Genomic DNA, 17,603 nt, shown 5'->3' on the forward strand with positions numbered 1-17,603 from the left:
TTCACCAGTGCTGCTCGTGTACAGAACTAAAGTTTGTGTACAGAAAGGGATGATTTTCTAATCTTAATCCAAAAATCTTGACTCCCTTTCTTATTGAAGTGGTTTGTGTTATGCTTTTCCTCAAAAGTCATGGTGACTGTAGCAGGATATCTGTGTTGATACTATTTATTTAAATGTGTCACTTGTTGGCTTCTTAGTTGGGTTTTGTCAGATAAATCTGTTGTGCATGCTCACAAAATCACAGAACCTTGAACTGCTCTGCCCTGAGGGTCAGGGCTGCTTTCCTGCTCCCAGGCTGGGTGCCTTGACTCTCAGTTCAAATCCACATGAGGCTCCAGGATCAGCAGGAGCTGCTGCATGCCCTGCCCTGGGGCCCAGCTTGGATGGGCATGGAAGCAGGGGGGGCACCAAGACATGGTGGGGGCAGCAATGCAGTTTCACTTTCAGAATTTTATGGCAGGTCTCGGTGGTTGTTTTGCATTAATACTGAATTGTTTTAAGCCAGATAAGCCTTTAGCCTCTTCTCCTAAATAGTGCTCACTGTCTTCCCTATCTCCACTGTTTGTTTTTGTTTTTAGTTTTCATGCTTTATTTAGGTTTAGTCAATTTAATTGTGATGGTTTTAGTTCTCCTTAAATGTGGGGATTGGGAGGACCTACACTTCTTTTGAGAGATATACACACAAAATCCATAATCATATTCTTTTACAAGTCATTCATTAGTGTAATGTTTAATGCTTCCACAAGTGGCAAAAGATAAACATAATGTAACTTAGGCACAGAAAGAAAAAGCAGTTTTTACAGACACCTTTTCAGACTTAGATTTTAACTAGGCAAAGAGAACAGAAATGTTTAGCCACACATAAAGAACAATGATATGAGACAATAAGGTGGCTCTGGGCTGTGAAAAAAAAAGTATTCTCCAGTCGCAGAGAAAATGCTTTAAGTTTGCTAAAGTAACAGAACAGAAAGAATTGTTCAGGTTGTAAACATCAAATAACCATAATTAACCATTTCAGGTTGAAAGTATAAAATGCTTTTGAACCAACAGATTTAAGGAAGCCTCGAATAATGTTTGAGCCTCTCTCCTAATGAAGCAAAGAGTAAGTAGGATGTTCTTCCATCCTGCAGCAGTACTTACCCAGCTGCCACCTGCAGTGATGTTCTTCCAGCCCCTGAGTCAAACCAGCTGTGTTCTAACTGGGTTTGACCTCAGCACAGCTGGGGGGATCAGCCACTGCCCTGTCCTGCACTGATGTCTGTGTGTACAGCAGTGACTTGTGCTGCATCTGTCTTTCCATTCCAGCCACAGCCTGAGCCCTCAAGATTACTCTGAACAGCCTCACATTAGTAAAAAAGTGAAACTTTCAAAAAACAAAACAAGGCAAAGCTTAAGAACTGAACTTGGCAATCAGTAACATTTGCCCAATTAAAGGATGACCAGGAGAAATGTAGTAGTGGAAGCTTGAAAGGATGTCTGTTTATATTTCCCAAATATAATGCTATAAGCCCAATTTCCCCTTAAAAGCAGCACACAAGAAAGCAGAACTTGTGGTCATGATCACTTATGTGTTACTGTGGTTATTGTCAGAATCACAGTTACTGTTCATTCACTGGATATGCAAATCCAGCTGGTTTTTTTTCAATAACAGCTACAGACCTATTAGAACCTGAGGTAAGGAAAGCTGAAAAGGTATTAAATATATACACAAATTTGGTGTAATTTTAAGGAAACTAAAAAAACGTATAGTGACAACAAAAGCAGCACTAATAGGTGAAACTACCCAAGTAAAGCAATGTTTATCTGATGGAAATACTTAAAATTGAAATTCTTCATACCAAGCATGTTGCTTATTTAGCCTGGATGCAGATGTTTTTTCCAAATAATGTTATGTTGATAACAGTTTATTAGGAAGTTGTACTGATTACAAAACAAGACATTTGCATTTGATGCAGCTGAACAGTTTAAGCCACTTTCTCAGACTTCATCCTAAACAAATGACACCAATCCTGAGACTGCATTCTGTGAGCTGCTAAAGTTCCCAACAGTGAGGCCAACAGGAGCTGCTGACTGAGAACTTGGGACAATTTTGCTCTCATACAGTTGAACAGCATAGTGTGGTTTCACATAATTTTTAGGGGTACAAGGAATACAAAATGTGGCACATTGCAGACATTAGGATGGGCACTGAAGAGCAGAAGTAAAATTCTCACCACCTGTCTGCAGCCCTGGTTTTGGATGAAAAGCCTCTGCAATCACTGCAGCTCCCTCTGCATGACATTGGCCAACTGTGATGGTAAGTGGATGGCCAGAGCTCTCCCTCTTGTGCCTTGGATTCCCTCAGAGCAGCCTTAATTCCAGGCTGCTTCCTGACATCTTTAGGTTTATCTCTGTCTTGGGGTGTTCTTGCAAGGCTGCACAGCTATAGGAGGTGATAAGGAATTCATCCTTCCCCTGCTTTAGTGCCATTTCCTTGCACAGGAGAGGGGCCTGGCCTAGGAAATACAAGTGGCACAAGACATCTGGCTGAGCACAACATGCAGGGTTCAAAGGCAGCTGAACCTTGATGGGCCAGTATCAGTTACTGGCTTTTTATGCATTAATGCTGAATGCCTGTTTGAAGAAGCCCAGTGTCCCTATGCAGGATATTAGACAGCCATAACCCTGGCCTCAGATCCTGCCTCAGGGACTGGAGGCCTTTGAGCTGAGTTGCTCTGCTGGACTCATAGGCATCCACACCCTCTGCTTCCCCAGCCTCGAGTCTTTTTTGGTGTGAAACTGTGCAGCTTCTACAAGGCATAGCTGCCATCATGTTATCACCTTTAATCCTTTCTGAAGTACTGTGTCATAAAGATGATGAAACAGAAAAAAGACTGAAAGTGATAAATACTCCAGTAGCTGTATTTTACTAACCACTTCCTCATAAACAGATAGTTTAACATAACATACCATGATTTGAAATGACAGATTTCAAGTGGGCTGGCTTCTGTATAAATAGACAGCTTGACTTCCCATTCAGCTGTAGTTGACTAAAATACAGACTAAAACAAATGTGTAAAAATATGTCAGAAGTAGGACCAGAACCAGGTCTGGCATTTCTACCACTGATTCATAAGAACACTTCCCTTTTTCAAGTAAAAAATTTCTTTTTACATGCAACCAGAATTATCTGCATAAATTTCTAAGTAATTGGAATGGGCATATCCACATATTCCCATTACAAAGCAATAAAAAAATGTTCTCAACTTTCAAGGCAAAATTTTTTTGATGTAATTGGATTCATTACAATCTATAATAGTGATTTTGACACGATGCTTTCCATTTGCTAGATTAAAAAGCATTCATCTGCTGTTCTTCACTGACATCCTACATAACAACAGCAATTAATTAGTCATTGAACAAGATTACCCAATGTTGCTTTTTCTTGTTTTCCAATGTAACTGCTGAAACATTGAATTAAAAACTATATCAGAACACCTTCCAGAATGAAAGGGCAGCCTCAAAATTCTGCACCCCATAAAAACTGGTAATGAAAAAAAAAGGTTAAAATGGTTAAAATTAAAAGTGTTAAAAGCCATGACTGGTACTGAGACTTGCAGAACCAACTCAGGTGGGTGCATGCTGTCAGCATCTGTGGGATCCTCAGGTGCACAGCACAGCTGCTCTACAGATACGCTTTCTGGTTTCCCAGGCTACGCAGCAGGGCACAGTTAAGACAGTATGAAACAAATAGTACGTGATTCTGAGTTTGCATTTAATATTTACAGCAATCTTAAAAAGCCTAATGTTCGTAGAAACCGAAATCTTTGCAACGAGAATAATGCAGTAACAGGTGGTGGCAAACGCTGTTTACCTTCCACAGATACTCCCTTTGTCTCTGTACTGTTCAGTTATGTCTCTGTAGCATCAAAGACAGGTGATTTGAGGTTAATTAGCATCTTATCCTGCTTAAGAGGAACATATTCTGGTTTCTCTGAGTTTGTAACTACTTGGACAGACTAGAAATATCTTCTGTTCTCATGGCATCAGCCAGGAAGCTGAGTTCATTGCACAGAGTCTCGTACCTGAAGGCCATCCGGATCTGGGCGACATTTGTCTTTCGAATGTCATTTCCCTCAGGCCCTTCCTTGCAATAATTCACCCCTAAGAATTTCTGCTTTTCCTGTGAACGGGATTAAAAGTCAAAAGGAAGAAGTCAGTTCAACTGCTTTGACTTATTGCAGAAATAAGTGTTAGCTGAATGAGTCCAGCACAAGTGAAAAGAGCAGTTTCAACCAGCTGGCTGTTGAACTCTTCCTCAGAGTCTTAACCAGTTTAGGAGATTTTAAGGCCAAAGTTTATCCATATAATCACTGAAAAGTACACTCAGTCTGGCTTGCTAAAACCCTCTGTGTTAGTGTTCAGCCTTCACTGCCACATCTTGCATGTGAGAGGGCGAAAAGAGGCTTAGGTCTCTTCTGTTGGTTAAATGTCACACAAGAGGAAAATGAGTAGTTGTCAGCAGGGAATACTGGAAGCAACAGAATATACTCATGAAGCCCTTTCAAATACCAGTTCCTTCAGAGAAATGTTCTAAAGTGACACAGAAGAAAGAACGGTCTAAAGTAAGTCCTAAAGAAAGCCTTGGCTCTATAGAATTTTAAAGCCAAAAGGGAATTTAATCTAATCTGACAGCCTATTTAAACCAGAATATTTTCTGTAGTACTCCCTTTTAAGTAAAAAACCATGTCTTACTTATGACAGGCAGTTTGTTTTTACTTAATGCTAAGACATGGTGCAGAAAATCACTGGCAGAAGGGTATTACCCAAATAATTAAAAGTTTGTGACTGGAAGGACAACTGAGTATAAACAGACATCTGGTCTCTCTACATATTTTAAGAATTCCAAAACAAAGCTAATGGGGAAAAGTAATATTAATACTTTACTTGTAATGTAAGACTGCATAGCAGATAGTTTGTGACTATTTATGGAAAAGAGGACAGAAATGAGCCCAAATACATCACTCAGCACCTGCCATTCAGTGCTCAGACTATTGACTTCTGGGATCCTGCTTGCCTTAATATTCACAGGAGAGGTTTTCCAGCCATACTTACCTTATCTGACAATCCACTCTGTAGAACGCTGTTTCTTGCTATTTCACACAAGTCACACGTGCTTAGTTTCCACACCTGAGCTGCAATAGCATATTCTTCCATGAGAGCTTCCTGCAGCACCAAAATACATTTGAGAATAAATTATATGTAAATAAGATATAAATGGGGATACATACTCATTACTAGTAAGGATTTTATCCATGCTCTTTAGACAGCTGTGAAAAATTAGAAGTTTGAAACTTTAAAATCACAACTACTATGAAAAGAATTGTTCGTGTCAAATTTCCCAAGGACTACTGGTTAATAATTAATAGGCATTGGGTATCCAGTTAGCTTAGTCTAAGAAATTGCAGCCTGAAGTCCAGATCCTTGGAGGCATTTCTTAGGCAGTTCCAAAGGAGCCCCCAGGGTACACAAACCCCCTGGAGCACCCAGTTGTAAAGCCTGAGTGATTTTGCACATGGACATGTAGCAGGGCAATTTCTCGCTCCGGCCCTGCCCCGTGGGGCGGGCGGGTGTGGCCCCGGCGGGCTGGCCCAGCCCAGGCCGGTGCAGGCTCCGTGGGACTGCAGCCGTGTCCGGGCCGGCAGCGGCTCCGTGCCCCGGGCCAAGGCTAGCGGGGCTCGGCTTGTCCTGGGACACGGAGCTGAGCGATGGATGGGCCTCTCTGGGCACAGCTCAGATCGGTGCCAGCCACAAACCAGGGCATTGCAGCCAGTGACCAGGCACTCCTGTCCTGCCAGACCACCCAAGGGCAGGAATCTGTTCCAGCTCACTGAGCAAGCACCTCGTATGTCATCATGAGATTCCACATCGTGTTTTTGTTATGTACTTCCCCAGACTTATTAGAGTAAGGAAACTGGACTTTCCTGGCACTCTAGAGGATTGTTTATGAAGGCTCAAACCTCCCTTCAGCCTCATCCTTCATTTTATACTTCAACAGCCAACACTGGAGAGGCAAGAGTACAAAAGAAACATAATTAGGAAATCAGACATTTCCTTCTGAAGCCTAACAGTGAGTAGTAGACAGAGAATGAGGAGGGAGAATGAATGAAGTGACTGAAAGGCATGACAATATGTCCTAAGCAATGAAATAAAACAGCTTTCAGGTCATTTTGGACCCTTGTGGTGCTGTTGCCAAATTCAAAGCTGGTGCTTTTTGCAGTTCCTACCTTTGTATAATGAAACTGCATAGGATCATCTGTGGAGAGGGAGACATGCAGGCCCTTATGGAGAAATTCCCGTAGCGGATTTTTGGAGTACTCCAGGAATAGGCTGTTGTTACTAAGTGGGGACATAGCAATGGGTATTTGTGCAAGATAATACAGATACTGGAGGACAGGACTCTGAAAAACAAAACACAGTCAGCATTTAATGGTACTATGGGATAATGGAAAAGAGAAGGATTTCCCTTGGATAAAATGGAAATAGCAATACAGGGGGAAAACCTCAGATCAAAAAATTTAGGTTGACCATGACTTCTCCAGGAAATATTTAAAAGTCTGAATTTTAATCTTACTGATCTTTATAAAAATAATTTATGTTCTTAAATTAGTCTGTTTAAAAATACAATGACTATTATTACTGTAGATTAGTAAGTGTATATATGACCATTATGGGCATTGCATTTGATATCAGCTGCTTATCAGCCCCAAAACCTGAAAGTCACAGAAAATAAATGGGGAAGAACTGCTAAGCAATTTTTTATTTCCAAAGCTCCAGTCCAATAGATAAATTTTAGGAGCAAAAGAAGTTTTAAGTTACAACAAGTCATGTGTTGCTGTTGTACATAATCTAAATAATCTGTGATCACATCATCTTTATGACTGTTTTGCCTTAGCTAACCTATGAACCTCACAAGTGCCTTTATTAATGTTACTATTATTAGAACCTGCTATGCCATCTTATCACACCAGGCCATGCAAGAGAGAGGGAAGAGGAGAATGCTTTGGTCACACACTGCTTTAGTGCTATTCTGTCTGGGTCTAATTTTATGAATTATTATTCTTGAGCATAGTATAAGACATGATTTTAGGTATATTTTTTCTCTGTTCTTGGTTACGTTGAAGAATACAGAGAATTTTCCAGCATTAACCAGAAAAAACTCACTTATAAAGGAACTACTGAAAAATTACAGTAAACTCAGTACAAGTCTGCCACCCACTGACCAATTATTTTAATTATGAAACAGTGCCCTGAGGATGGGATGAGTGATGGTTTTCATTAACTAATGTGCCAGGAACAGCATTTGCTCTGTCATAAAACATTTGTTCTATCTAGAATATTGTTGTGTCAAACAGCTATGTTGCATTTCTTGATCAAAATAATCAAATCCTTAAAGCACTTCTGAAAGAACCCTGAAGTACAGAAATGCCAATCAGAGAAAATGACCTTTGTTCCCATAGAGAAAAAATGAGAGCTTTCCTTAACTTCTTCTGGGACTAAACCAGGGAGCAGTAGCAAGTCTAAAGTTTTAGATTTTGTTCACATAATTTTAACTCTGCTTGGAGTATCCAAAAATGGGTGCTGCCAAGTCTTTGACATATCTGAACAGTTGTTCTTCCTTCCCTGTGAAGACAAAGCTGTCTTTTTGTGCCTAAGGAAGTTCAGTAAAACTTATTTATTTCATGGAATCATGAAATAGTTTGGTTTATAAGGAAGTTCAAATGAGCTTATTTATTTCACTGAATCTTGAAATAGTTTAATTTGTAAGGGACCTTAGAGATCATCTGGTTCCAACCCCCATCAGTGGGAAGACACACCTCCCACTGGACCAGGTGGCTCAAAGCCTCATCCAACCTGGCTTTGAACACTCCCAGGGATGGGGCAGTGACAGCTTCTGGGCAACCTGTGCCAGGGCCTCATCATCCTCACAGTAAAGAATTTCTTTCTAATATCTCATCTAAACCTACTCTCTTTCAACTCCCCCTTGTCCTGTCACTACCTGCCCTTGCAAAAAATCCCTCTCCAGCTCTCTTGTAACCCCCATTTAGCTACTGGAAGGTCTCCCTGGAGCCTTCACTTTTCCAGGCTGCACAACCCCAACGCTCTCAGCCTTTCCTCACAGGAGAGGTGCTCCAGCCCTCTGAACATCTTCATGGCCTCCTCCAGACTACCTCCAGCAGGTCCACGTGTTCTGGTGTTGGGGGGGATCTGGGTGGAGTTTCTGACCAAACTGAAGAGTTACTTGTGCCTTGCTAAGAAAGTGAACTAATGAAAAATGCCCATTTGGTGCCTTCTGTTTGAACCAGTGATGGATGTCTGAGCACACAGTGATTAGTTTAGGAGCAATACCTTTTTCAGGAGCAATCCATGAGAGATGTTGTCTGCTGTCAGAAAGGCAGAAACAAGGTGTGTGATAGACCCAGCTTCTCCACAGTGAGGTCGAAACAGGAAGGTGCACATGCCTCTTTCCCTGAAGAGATTAAAAGCAAGTTTCACTTAAAAGAAAGCACTGTTCTTTATCTATTTTGGTATATAACTGCCAGTAATATGTAGATTTAAAAAGAAGAAAATTAAGTTATATATTCTCATACAGTTTGATGTGACATCTACCCAAGTTCTGCCTGTAGTGGGCTGCTCAAAAGGGCAGTTCCTTCTGCCACCAGACATATTTGTGTCTTCTTGCCTTCCCCAGTTACACCTCATTTAGCAACTGTCTACCCATTGGCTGAACAGCTACTGAATGGATTTCAGTGGAGTGAACTGACAGATGGAAAATTCAGTTAACCCATGCAACCTGTGGCTGCAGAATTCCTGCTTCAAAATGAGGGAAGAAGGGGAAGCACATTGCCAAGAGTTAGCTAACAGTACCTGGTGTGATCAGAGCCTGCCATCTCAACAGGTTTAGTGTAGCATAAAACCACACCTTCAGAAACAGAGGTGATCTAGGAATGTTAGTTATTACACCAGACTTCCACTGTAATTTCTAGAATTACTGAATTATTACCTGCATTAAAAATGATGCTGGGTTTGAGATCACAATGGACCCTGTTACTCAGTGCAGACAAATGTCCCACAAATATTTGGAGATATTCAAAACAGAATTTCAAAAAGGAGTGTTAGAATATAAGGCAATTCTAGGGTGGAAGTCAGTAGCATTGCTCCTGATGTGAGGATGTAATCCATCCTTGCTGATATTACCAAAGATATAAAACAGTCTTGTCAGGGCTGTGTTGACTCAAGCAGGGTGATTAACAGGGTGAACAGTTAGTGACTCATTGGTGAGTTCTGTCAGTATCTCAGCTGTAAGGAATATTTAATGATTATCTGGGGGCATTTTAATACAGTAGTCAAAATGATCTTGAGGTAAAAAAGAAATGCATTAGTTCTGGCAGAATCTCTCTTTGGAACAGAAAAAGCATGTAGACTACAGAGAATGTAAAGGAAGTCAGGAGAAAGGGATGACTTTCCTGCAGCTACCTGCTGTGTGTCCTTTTCATTATAGAATTAAAACAGCTACACCTGATTGTTGCACATATGAGGTAATTTGAGGTGGGTGTTTGCATTATGAGTTTTGATCAAATAGGATGATTAAAAAAATGCTTGAAGTAGCAGTGGGAGAGGAGAAATAACATTTTGAATGCTAACTTGGATAAAACTGTAAAATGACAAATCTGTGCACCTTCTATAAGAAAATCCAAAAATGTTTTCTACATAACTAAAGTAATCTAAATAATGAAATGAAGTGAACCAAATCCCTTCAGGGTAAGTGATGACACTCTCACACTAGTGGATAACCTCACTGCCTTGGCTGGAGCTGTGCAGGTCAATGAGTCAGCTGCAAATTTAGCAATATAACCTCACATTGAATTTCAGGCGTTCCTGAGCCTGATGCCAAAATCTGCTCTGACAGGCTGATGTCACGTAACTCTCTGCATTACTTGCCCAGACGTTGGTCTCAAAAATATTAAACTGAGTTGAGTCAAGAAGCCTGCTAAAGGAAGTTAGCTGGATGTGAAGTTTGTAGTTGTGTCCTACTTGGTCTGTCTTAATTCAGCAGCCCCTAAGCCAGTGTGCCACAATATTACTTTGTGTCTCAAATTACCAGGAGATAGCCAGGCACCAAGAGACAGGTGCACTGTATTTGGGAATCTGCTGCAAAGCCAAGCAAAGGGCAGTGAGTGGGTTTTGTGGGGTTTCTTTTGTTTCATTTGGTATATGCAGTTTTAAGGAGTTAAAAACCCCCAAAACACACAAAAATATCAAACCAAGACCTTAATCTGATGCCTCTACACCTTCTGAATTCTTTGTTTGAATTAATTCTATCATTAGTATTTTCAAAATATCTCAAGTACTCAACTCTGTAATTCAAAATAACCCTTGCTTCAGAAGATCTGTAATCTAGACACTGAAATTCTGAGAGAAAGATACTGATTTTCTGGGAGCTTGTAAAATACAAAAGTGTCTACTTACCTTCTAAGGTTGTTTAGCAACATGATGTTGACATACATATAATACAAATAATAGCTATATGGGGGATTCTTCTCACTGGTCCAGAGGTCAGGGTTAAGGCTCTTGTCAGAGAACATATGGCCACTGTGTTTGGATTCATCATCAACACTGTCAAAGCCAGTCACCTGGTGGGAGAAGAAATTCCCAGAAATAAGGGGCTTCAAGAAGTAAACTTCAGCGCCACTTACTCTTGCTTCAGGACTTGTTTGAACAAGCATCCAGTCCCTCCTCCTTCATTTCCATCCCTATCCTAGCAGTCCTGCTGCTCTGCATCCTACCATACCATGCACACAGCAGGAATAACATGTTTTGTCAAAGTTTTACCCTGAAACAAACAGGAAGCCCAGGTGCACAAAAGCCTTCAGGCTCCTGTGGGGGTTTGCGGAGCTGCAAAACTCCCTAAGATCCAGACTAGAATCCTTTGAACTCATCTGCTGTCTTTGATAAGCAGCTGGAAGCAGGAGGTTCCCAGCAAACCTCAGAGCTGTGATCTGAGGCACACTCAGAAATGTCTGTGTTAACCTTGTCCCAGCAGCAACATCCCACTTCTCTCCTGAGATCCATCACAGTCCACACAAAGCTTCCTTCCAGCTGCCTCCTTCTTGGAGACGAGTTCAGAAACAGCTCAAAGTGCCCATCCTGGATGATGATGCACAAGAGCATGTAAACATTTTTGGTCATTAATGAAAGGACAAATAAGTAGCTGCTGAGCTGTTTCTGAAGAAATAAACAGGTTATGTGACAATAGGACCTCACACAGACTTGTACTAAATTATGTGTCAGGGCTTTGAATCAATAATAACACAAGCAATCTGTGGAGAAGGAAACTTTTTTAATGTGTGGGAACAGAAAAATAACAGTAGAGGATCCATTTCATACGAGAAAGAAAACCCAAACATACTTACATATTTGAGGAATAGGTGCAATTCTTTGTGGTCTTTGGGATTGATTGTTGCTTCAAATAAGGGTACAAAGATGTTCTCCAACATCTTCCCAAAACTAGGCAGAATATTTTTGGACCTAAATATGTCACTGAAGGGGAAAAAATAGACACATTCTTTAATAAGCTTGTGTTGTCCTTCACTTTCGTATTTTCTGTTATTTGTGTACATTCTAGAGCTTCAGTTCCACCAGGATTCAGAAATTCAAAGTTTATGTCAGGGCAGATTGTCTCTGTGCTCTGTTTCCTGCACTGCCTGGCACTCTGCTTCATCCAGGCTCTACTGAAGCTCTCAAGTGCTCCAAAAATAGAGACAGCATGCAGGGGCAGATGCTGCTTCAGAGCAGTGACCCTGTCCTTCACAGACATCCAGTTACTACCAGGGAAGATAATGAGCCACCTCTCATGAAGGATTCTGTTTCCTAAAGCTGTAACTACTCCAAATGAAAGCAGAACACTGTGCTCTGGTGAGCCTCAGAAATAAGGGATAGTACTACCACGTGCCACTAGGTGCAGGGCTTATTCCAAGTGCTGACTGTACCATGCATGTCAGAAATTGCTATGTAAGAAACTGAAGGAGAGAAACTTTCTCCCCAGTGAAAAGCACACTCTGGGGGGATATATGTGACTATGACAGCTCCTTCTCTACTCATACCCCAGCTGAGACTTTTCAAAACATGAAGCTCAGCTATTAAGTCTGACAAAATTATCTGGGGAGACTGTATTACAACACACAGTATTGGAAACAAAGAAATAAAGTCCCAAAGGAAGATTAAAAACTGAAAAGATCTGACAAGGATTTAAGTTTGGAAATCATCAGTCTGGGTTGTTTCCAAGTTCACTGTCATTTAGTCACTAAACTTGATGATAACAATTTGACAGAGCATTTTCTACTCCTTCATGGAATTCAAGAGTTGATTTATTCTTATTACTAATTGTATTTTAATTGGCCTTTGAATGCAGCTTGATTTCACCCAGTTGTAATTTTTGGTTTCAAAGTCTTCAGACCTACAAATAATTCACAGTAGTTTTGAATTGCTTCATAAAGAGTAGATTCAATCCCCATCTCCTGTCTTCCACCCCCAGACTGTCAGGAAAACTGCACCAATGTCAAAAATAAATCTCCCAAACTATTGCTTATAAATAGAACTATAGGACAGCTAATAAGCCATCTAAATATTATCAGAAATTAAGTCAGTGGTATGATTTCAAACTATTAAGATTACCAAGAGCTCCTGATTACTTACTAGATTCTGGGAACCTGAATTATCCAGCGCATATTAGGGGAATAAACTTTATGCTTAATGAACCATTTTGCCAAGTTCAGCCATTCATCTGGAGACCGTCCATAAATGGATAAGCGGGGTTCTGTGTACTGGTACTTACTTTCTTCTAGTTCACGGGCTACTTCCTAGTAAGTAATAAATATATTTGCTTTAATATGGACACTGAGATCATTTACAGCTAGAAATATATGTATCATTGCATTTTCCTCAGAGCAGACATAACTGTATTGGCATCCCTTTAAAGAAAGGGAATCTCTTGTCTTTCAATCTATTGTTTTATTTTAGGCATCTAAATACTCTACTGGCAAGCTAGCTCAAATATCATGTGAATATAACTTAATTGTACATATAACTGGGAATAACTCTAACACCTCCTTTTAAAGGACAATGTTCTTCGGCAGTCCTTACTAAAACCTCTGCCAAACCTACTTTTAAGAGAGATAAATCAGAATTAGACTATTTAAACTACAGCAAACATCTACATAAAATACAATGGAGAACAATGGAGAATCTGACTCACAATCTATAGTAGCAAGCAGTTTTACAGCAATTAATTTTAGACAATACTTCTGTATATTCAAGAAGAGCTGACATCTACTACTAATTTTTTTGTTATAAGAAATTATTTGAAGCCTGTTGCATGCATGTGCAGATGCAGATTTATGCAGAGGCACTTCCCTAGCAGCTCCCTCCCTAGCAACTATCAGTAGCCAAATAAATCCTAACAAAATACTAAACCAGTGAATTGACCCTCAGCTCCTCTCCATTAGTTTAAAACTACCCACAACTCAACTTTGAACTCATACACAGTTTATGTGTACATTTCTACCTCATAAAACTGTTCAGAAAGCAGCAGGAGCTGGCTTAGCAGAGGTCTTCCTCTGAGGAATTGCTGGAGCAAGCCCAATACTTGGAATCACTTAACCATACTGTTAGGTCTGTATGCAATTATGACAAATCTATTACAAACCTTCATTTCTCTACAGCTGGAAAAGCTTGAAACTTATTTACCTTGACCATCCGAGCAAAATATTCACCACCAATATAATTCTCAGTCTTCAAATACAAGTCCCTCAGCTCACTGGCACCAACTGGATTGTACTTGGAATTGAATTTGTCAAATCGATGGAATGTTTGACGTCCCTGGAGGAGGAAAAAACCCCAAATAACCATAGTTTTAAGAACACACAATAGTTCATAAATCAAATTGCCCAGCATTAAAAGGCACAGAAAAGAAAAATCCTGTGATAACTTCTTTCAAACACGCACTGTAATACATGAAGTCAAATTCTGATTTAGTAAGTTATCATGCAAACATTGTAGGAACTAGAATTTTACACTTGGAAAACTTAGCTTTTTCCCATTTGTTTTGTCATTTCACTAGACTTACTGCATGGACATCTAAAGAGTCTACAGTGAGGTCATAGGGGTCCATGTGAAGGCTTTCGAAGACTTGCTTTAAAGTCATCTTCTTGCCTTTTTTCTCTGCAACAATCCTGTCAGGCTCCGTTTGATACGTGTGCTTAATGAACCTCAGTAAGTGCTTCTGGTTCATGCAGGCAGCAGCATGGATATGAGTGTCAACCTGAAATCAAAAGGTTATTTATGCTTATCATCCATCTACATAGACTTAATTAGCAAAGTACCTATGTCACTGACAACAGTAAAGCCTTATAAAATATTCCTTAAGCAACAAATGGTTTAGTGCCTAAGCAAATCAAAATGTTTCAGAACCCTGAGATTTTGATTTTGGTTAAATTAGTCAGTAAGGAGAACTGTAAGTAAAGTAGCCCTCAATTAGTAGTTTCCTATTTAAATAGGAACATTTTCAACAAGATACATTCTGAGTGCTAATCAATGACCCTGGGTTCAGATTAAACTTGATATTCCTTAAAGGACACCCTGACCCCTTAGTATCCTTTTACTTCATTAATGAATCAACAATGCCTCTCTAGTTATACACTGTGGTTATAACTATCCTTACCGACTGAAGGGACTTGGAATTCTCAGCCATTTCCAAAAGCAGAATTCATTTTTTCAATGATATTTCAACCATATGAAACATCTTACGTCACTAGTACTGAAGAATATTCATCTGAGATTTTTGTCACCATTTTTTCCAAGTTTAATTATAATACAGCAACTCATAACACTGACAGACTGTTCAGATCTTTTTTCTTAGACATCTCTTCACACTCTAAGGGGAGTGCAAATTCACAGAAGGGCTGAGAGTACTCCTTCAGGTTTTGTTGACAAATAAAGTATTGACAAGAAACAAATTATTTCCACAGGTCTTCTTTGCTTTTGCTCAGAAGCTTGCACTGCTACCTGAGCAGCCTCTATTGGAACGCAAACCAAAGAAACAACTCACAAGATATGAGGGTGAGTTGCCATGTAAGTTTTCCCTGTGTAAGTCCTTAGTTAACACTAAAAGAACTTCTCAAATAAACCAAACACTCTGATAAGCCAGCTATAAGGAGCCACTGAACTAAATGTCTGAAAGGACTCTCATGCAGGACTCCTCTGTCCAGGAAACTGCAAACATGGACAGGAAAAAAGTGAGCCCAACACATTCCCCTTTGTGCAGTGACTCTGCAGTTTCACATTCTGCCAACAGAACTAATCAACATCCTTATCTGCTTTTAAGGATCAGCAGGAAACACATCACAGAGCACATGAATAAGCCACCCTCCTGCAGTGTAAACCTGGGTTTATGCTATGACATCCAGGCCACAGGAATGCCACTGCTTCACTTGACACCTGGAGTAATTTTATTTGCATATTATATATACACAAGTTGTTGCAGCTTCACCCTGTGAATGTCAGTAGCATAAATAAAGACCAGGACATAAAACTGAATCCTAAACGTTTAATTGTTAATCACTGTCTAATTCAAATATACCAGACACATTAAAGCTAAATGAAAAAGCAAGAAACATATTGCTGTCTCAAAGTACAGAGCATAATGTACATTATTAATGCACAGGAAACAATGATGTGTATAAACAGTAAACACACCTCCACACAATGTATTCTCACTCTCCTCAGAGTACTTGTATAGACATTTGAGCCCAAGTGCATTTTATACATGAGCTTACTCAGGTTAATAAACATTCTCTGGGTTAGGCACTAATGTTGTTTACTGTAAACTTCCTGGAGCAGTGAAATACTACTAGGCTTGGTCAACTTGTTCAGTGAACAGCAGTTACCAGGCTTTAAATGCTAATGAAAAGCAAGTCATAAACAGAGAATGCAGGTGCAGGGACCCTGAAAAAGTGTAGTTTACTGAATTTCAGAATGCAGTGGTTCCAGTAGTGGCTCAGCTACTGGAATTAATGAGTCCTGAAAAAAGTCAGAACAAACAAGACACAGCACTTCCTCCTTATGTAAATCAGCATGAATTCATTGCTGTTAGGAGGACAAGGATGGAAAGCAAGGAGGCTTTTTGTTTCTTTTGTTTGCTTGTGTGCAAAGATCACATTGCTTTTAAAATCCTGCTTCCTGTTGAGAAATAATTCGCTGGAGTGTACATTTGCTGTTCAGTGAGCTCCTGTGACATCTTCTCCAGTCCCCACAAACACATCACACACAGCCCTAGAGCTGAGCTAACCACAGTAGGTTTATTCTGAGAACAAAGATCTGCCTTTATATATTTACTTTTTTTTGTTTTTACCTCTTCCTCCTCCTTCAACCTAAACATACATATCCACCAAAAGTTAAGAGACCCTTCTGGAATCTCCTTCATGCTTTTTCCAGAGAATATTCACTACTTTAGCTACCTTTTTTTACTACCCAGTATAATTTGACCTTAAAGAAAACAACAACTTCAGTAACAAAAAGTCATAGAAGACTCAAGTCTAAAGTCATAAGAGTATCACACAGCTTTTCTTCTCTATTGTATTTTTAGCATAAATGCAACTTTTTGGAAGGTTTCAAGGACTTGAGCTTTGAACTACCCTAGCACATATTTAGTGTGTATGCTCTTGTACATTTTTACCATGCAGGGTGCAATCCTACCTATTGAGGTATCTGAATACAGAATCATCAGGCAGAGCTTAAGTGGGCTGATTTGGTTAGGCAGGTTATTGTCATTATCGTTATTGTTATGTGAAATGTTATAATGCTAAAATATTGTTACTAATTTTATTGCTATTTATTATGAAAGGCTTCTACTAAAACAATTTGAACAGACTGAATTCATACAAGGCTGACAAATACCCCCTTTGCCTCCTTCCTCCCCCCCATAAAAGACAAAGCCACTCCCAGTTTAAGATGTTACTATTTTGTTCCTCATACAATACATAAAATAAGCTGATGCTTTTCTGGACCATGAGTAACACAGCCCCACCACAAGGTTTATTTGTTTCTATTTGCAAACATTCTCCTTCCATTTTCAAATTCGCTTTAGTGCCATTGCAGCCCAGTTTCTCCTTAGTGGAAAAAAAAACCCCGGCTGCATTCCCTTAACCAGACTTCCTGTTGCACTGCTTATTGTCCCCTCCCCCAGCAGAAAACCTTTCTCTCAAGGTCACATTAATCTTCCATGGAAAGAAAAACAGAATGACTGACAGAAGCCTGTCTTGGAACACAGTATTATACCTTCAGTGAACTCACCCTTGTAACAAAAGGAAACAGTTGTTTACATAAAGGTTAAATTCTTGTAATTCCATCATTCAAGTGATGGTGGACATCAGCTTCCTTGCACTTAAAGGATGGTAGAATTCCCTTCACTCAGCAATTCTCCATGTAATGCAGCCAGGCTTTCTTTCTCTGCAGATTCCTACTGTGTACAACTTACAGCTTGAAGGAGTTCTCCTTGCCCTCCACAT

At 39.9% G+C, this 17,603-nt stretch overlaps 1 protein-coding gene across 1 annotated transcript in view; it reads right to left on the bottom strand.

The window, feature by feature from the left end:
- Positions 1-699: 699 nt before the first annotated feature.
- AMPD3 (adenosine monophosphate deaminase 3) overlaps positions 700-17,603 on the bottom strand; it is a 32,611-nt gene continuing 15,707 nt past the window's right edge. The window contains exons 7-15 of the mRNA XM_059475189.1: positions 14,165-14,359; positions 13,786-13,917; positions 12,736-12,899; positions 11,454-11,580; positions 10,510-10,673; positions 8,389-8,509; positions 6,267-6,440; positions 5,095-5,205; positions 700-4,162 (exon numbers count right to left, since the gene is read on the bottom strand). Of these exons, the coding sequence (XP_059331172.1) occupies positions 3,986-4,162; positions 5,095-5,205; positions 6,267-6,440; positions 8,389-8,509; positions 10,510-10,673; positions 11,454-11,580; positions 12,736-12,899; positions 13,786-13,917; positions 14,165-14,359 (1,365 nt within the window). The 3' untranslated portion in view covers positions 700-3,985. The remainder of the gene's footprint in view (positions 4,163-5,094; positions 5,206-6,266; positions 6,441-8,388; positions 8,510-10,509; positions 10,674-11,453; positions 11,581-12,735; positions 12,900-13,785; positions 13,918-14,164; positions 14,360-17,603) is intronic.

Source organism: Ammospiza nelsoni, chromosome 6 (assembly GCF_027579445.1).
Source record: "Ammospiza nelsoni isolate bAmmNel1 chromosome 6, bAmmNel1.pri, whole genome shotgun sequence".
NCBI lineage: Eukaryota > Metazoa > Chordata > Aves > Passeriformes > Passerellidae > Ammospiza > Ammospiza nelsoni.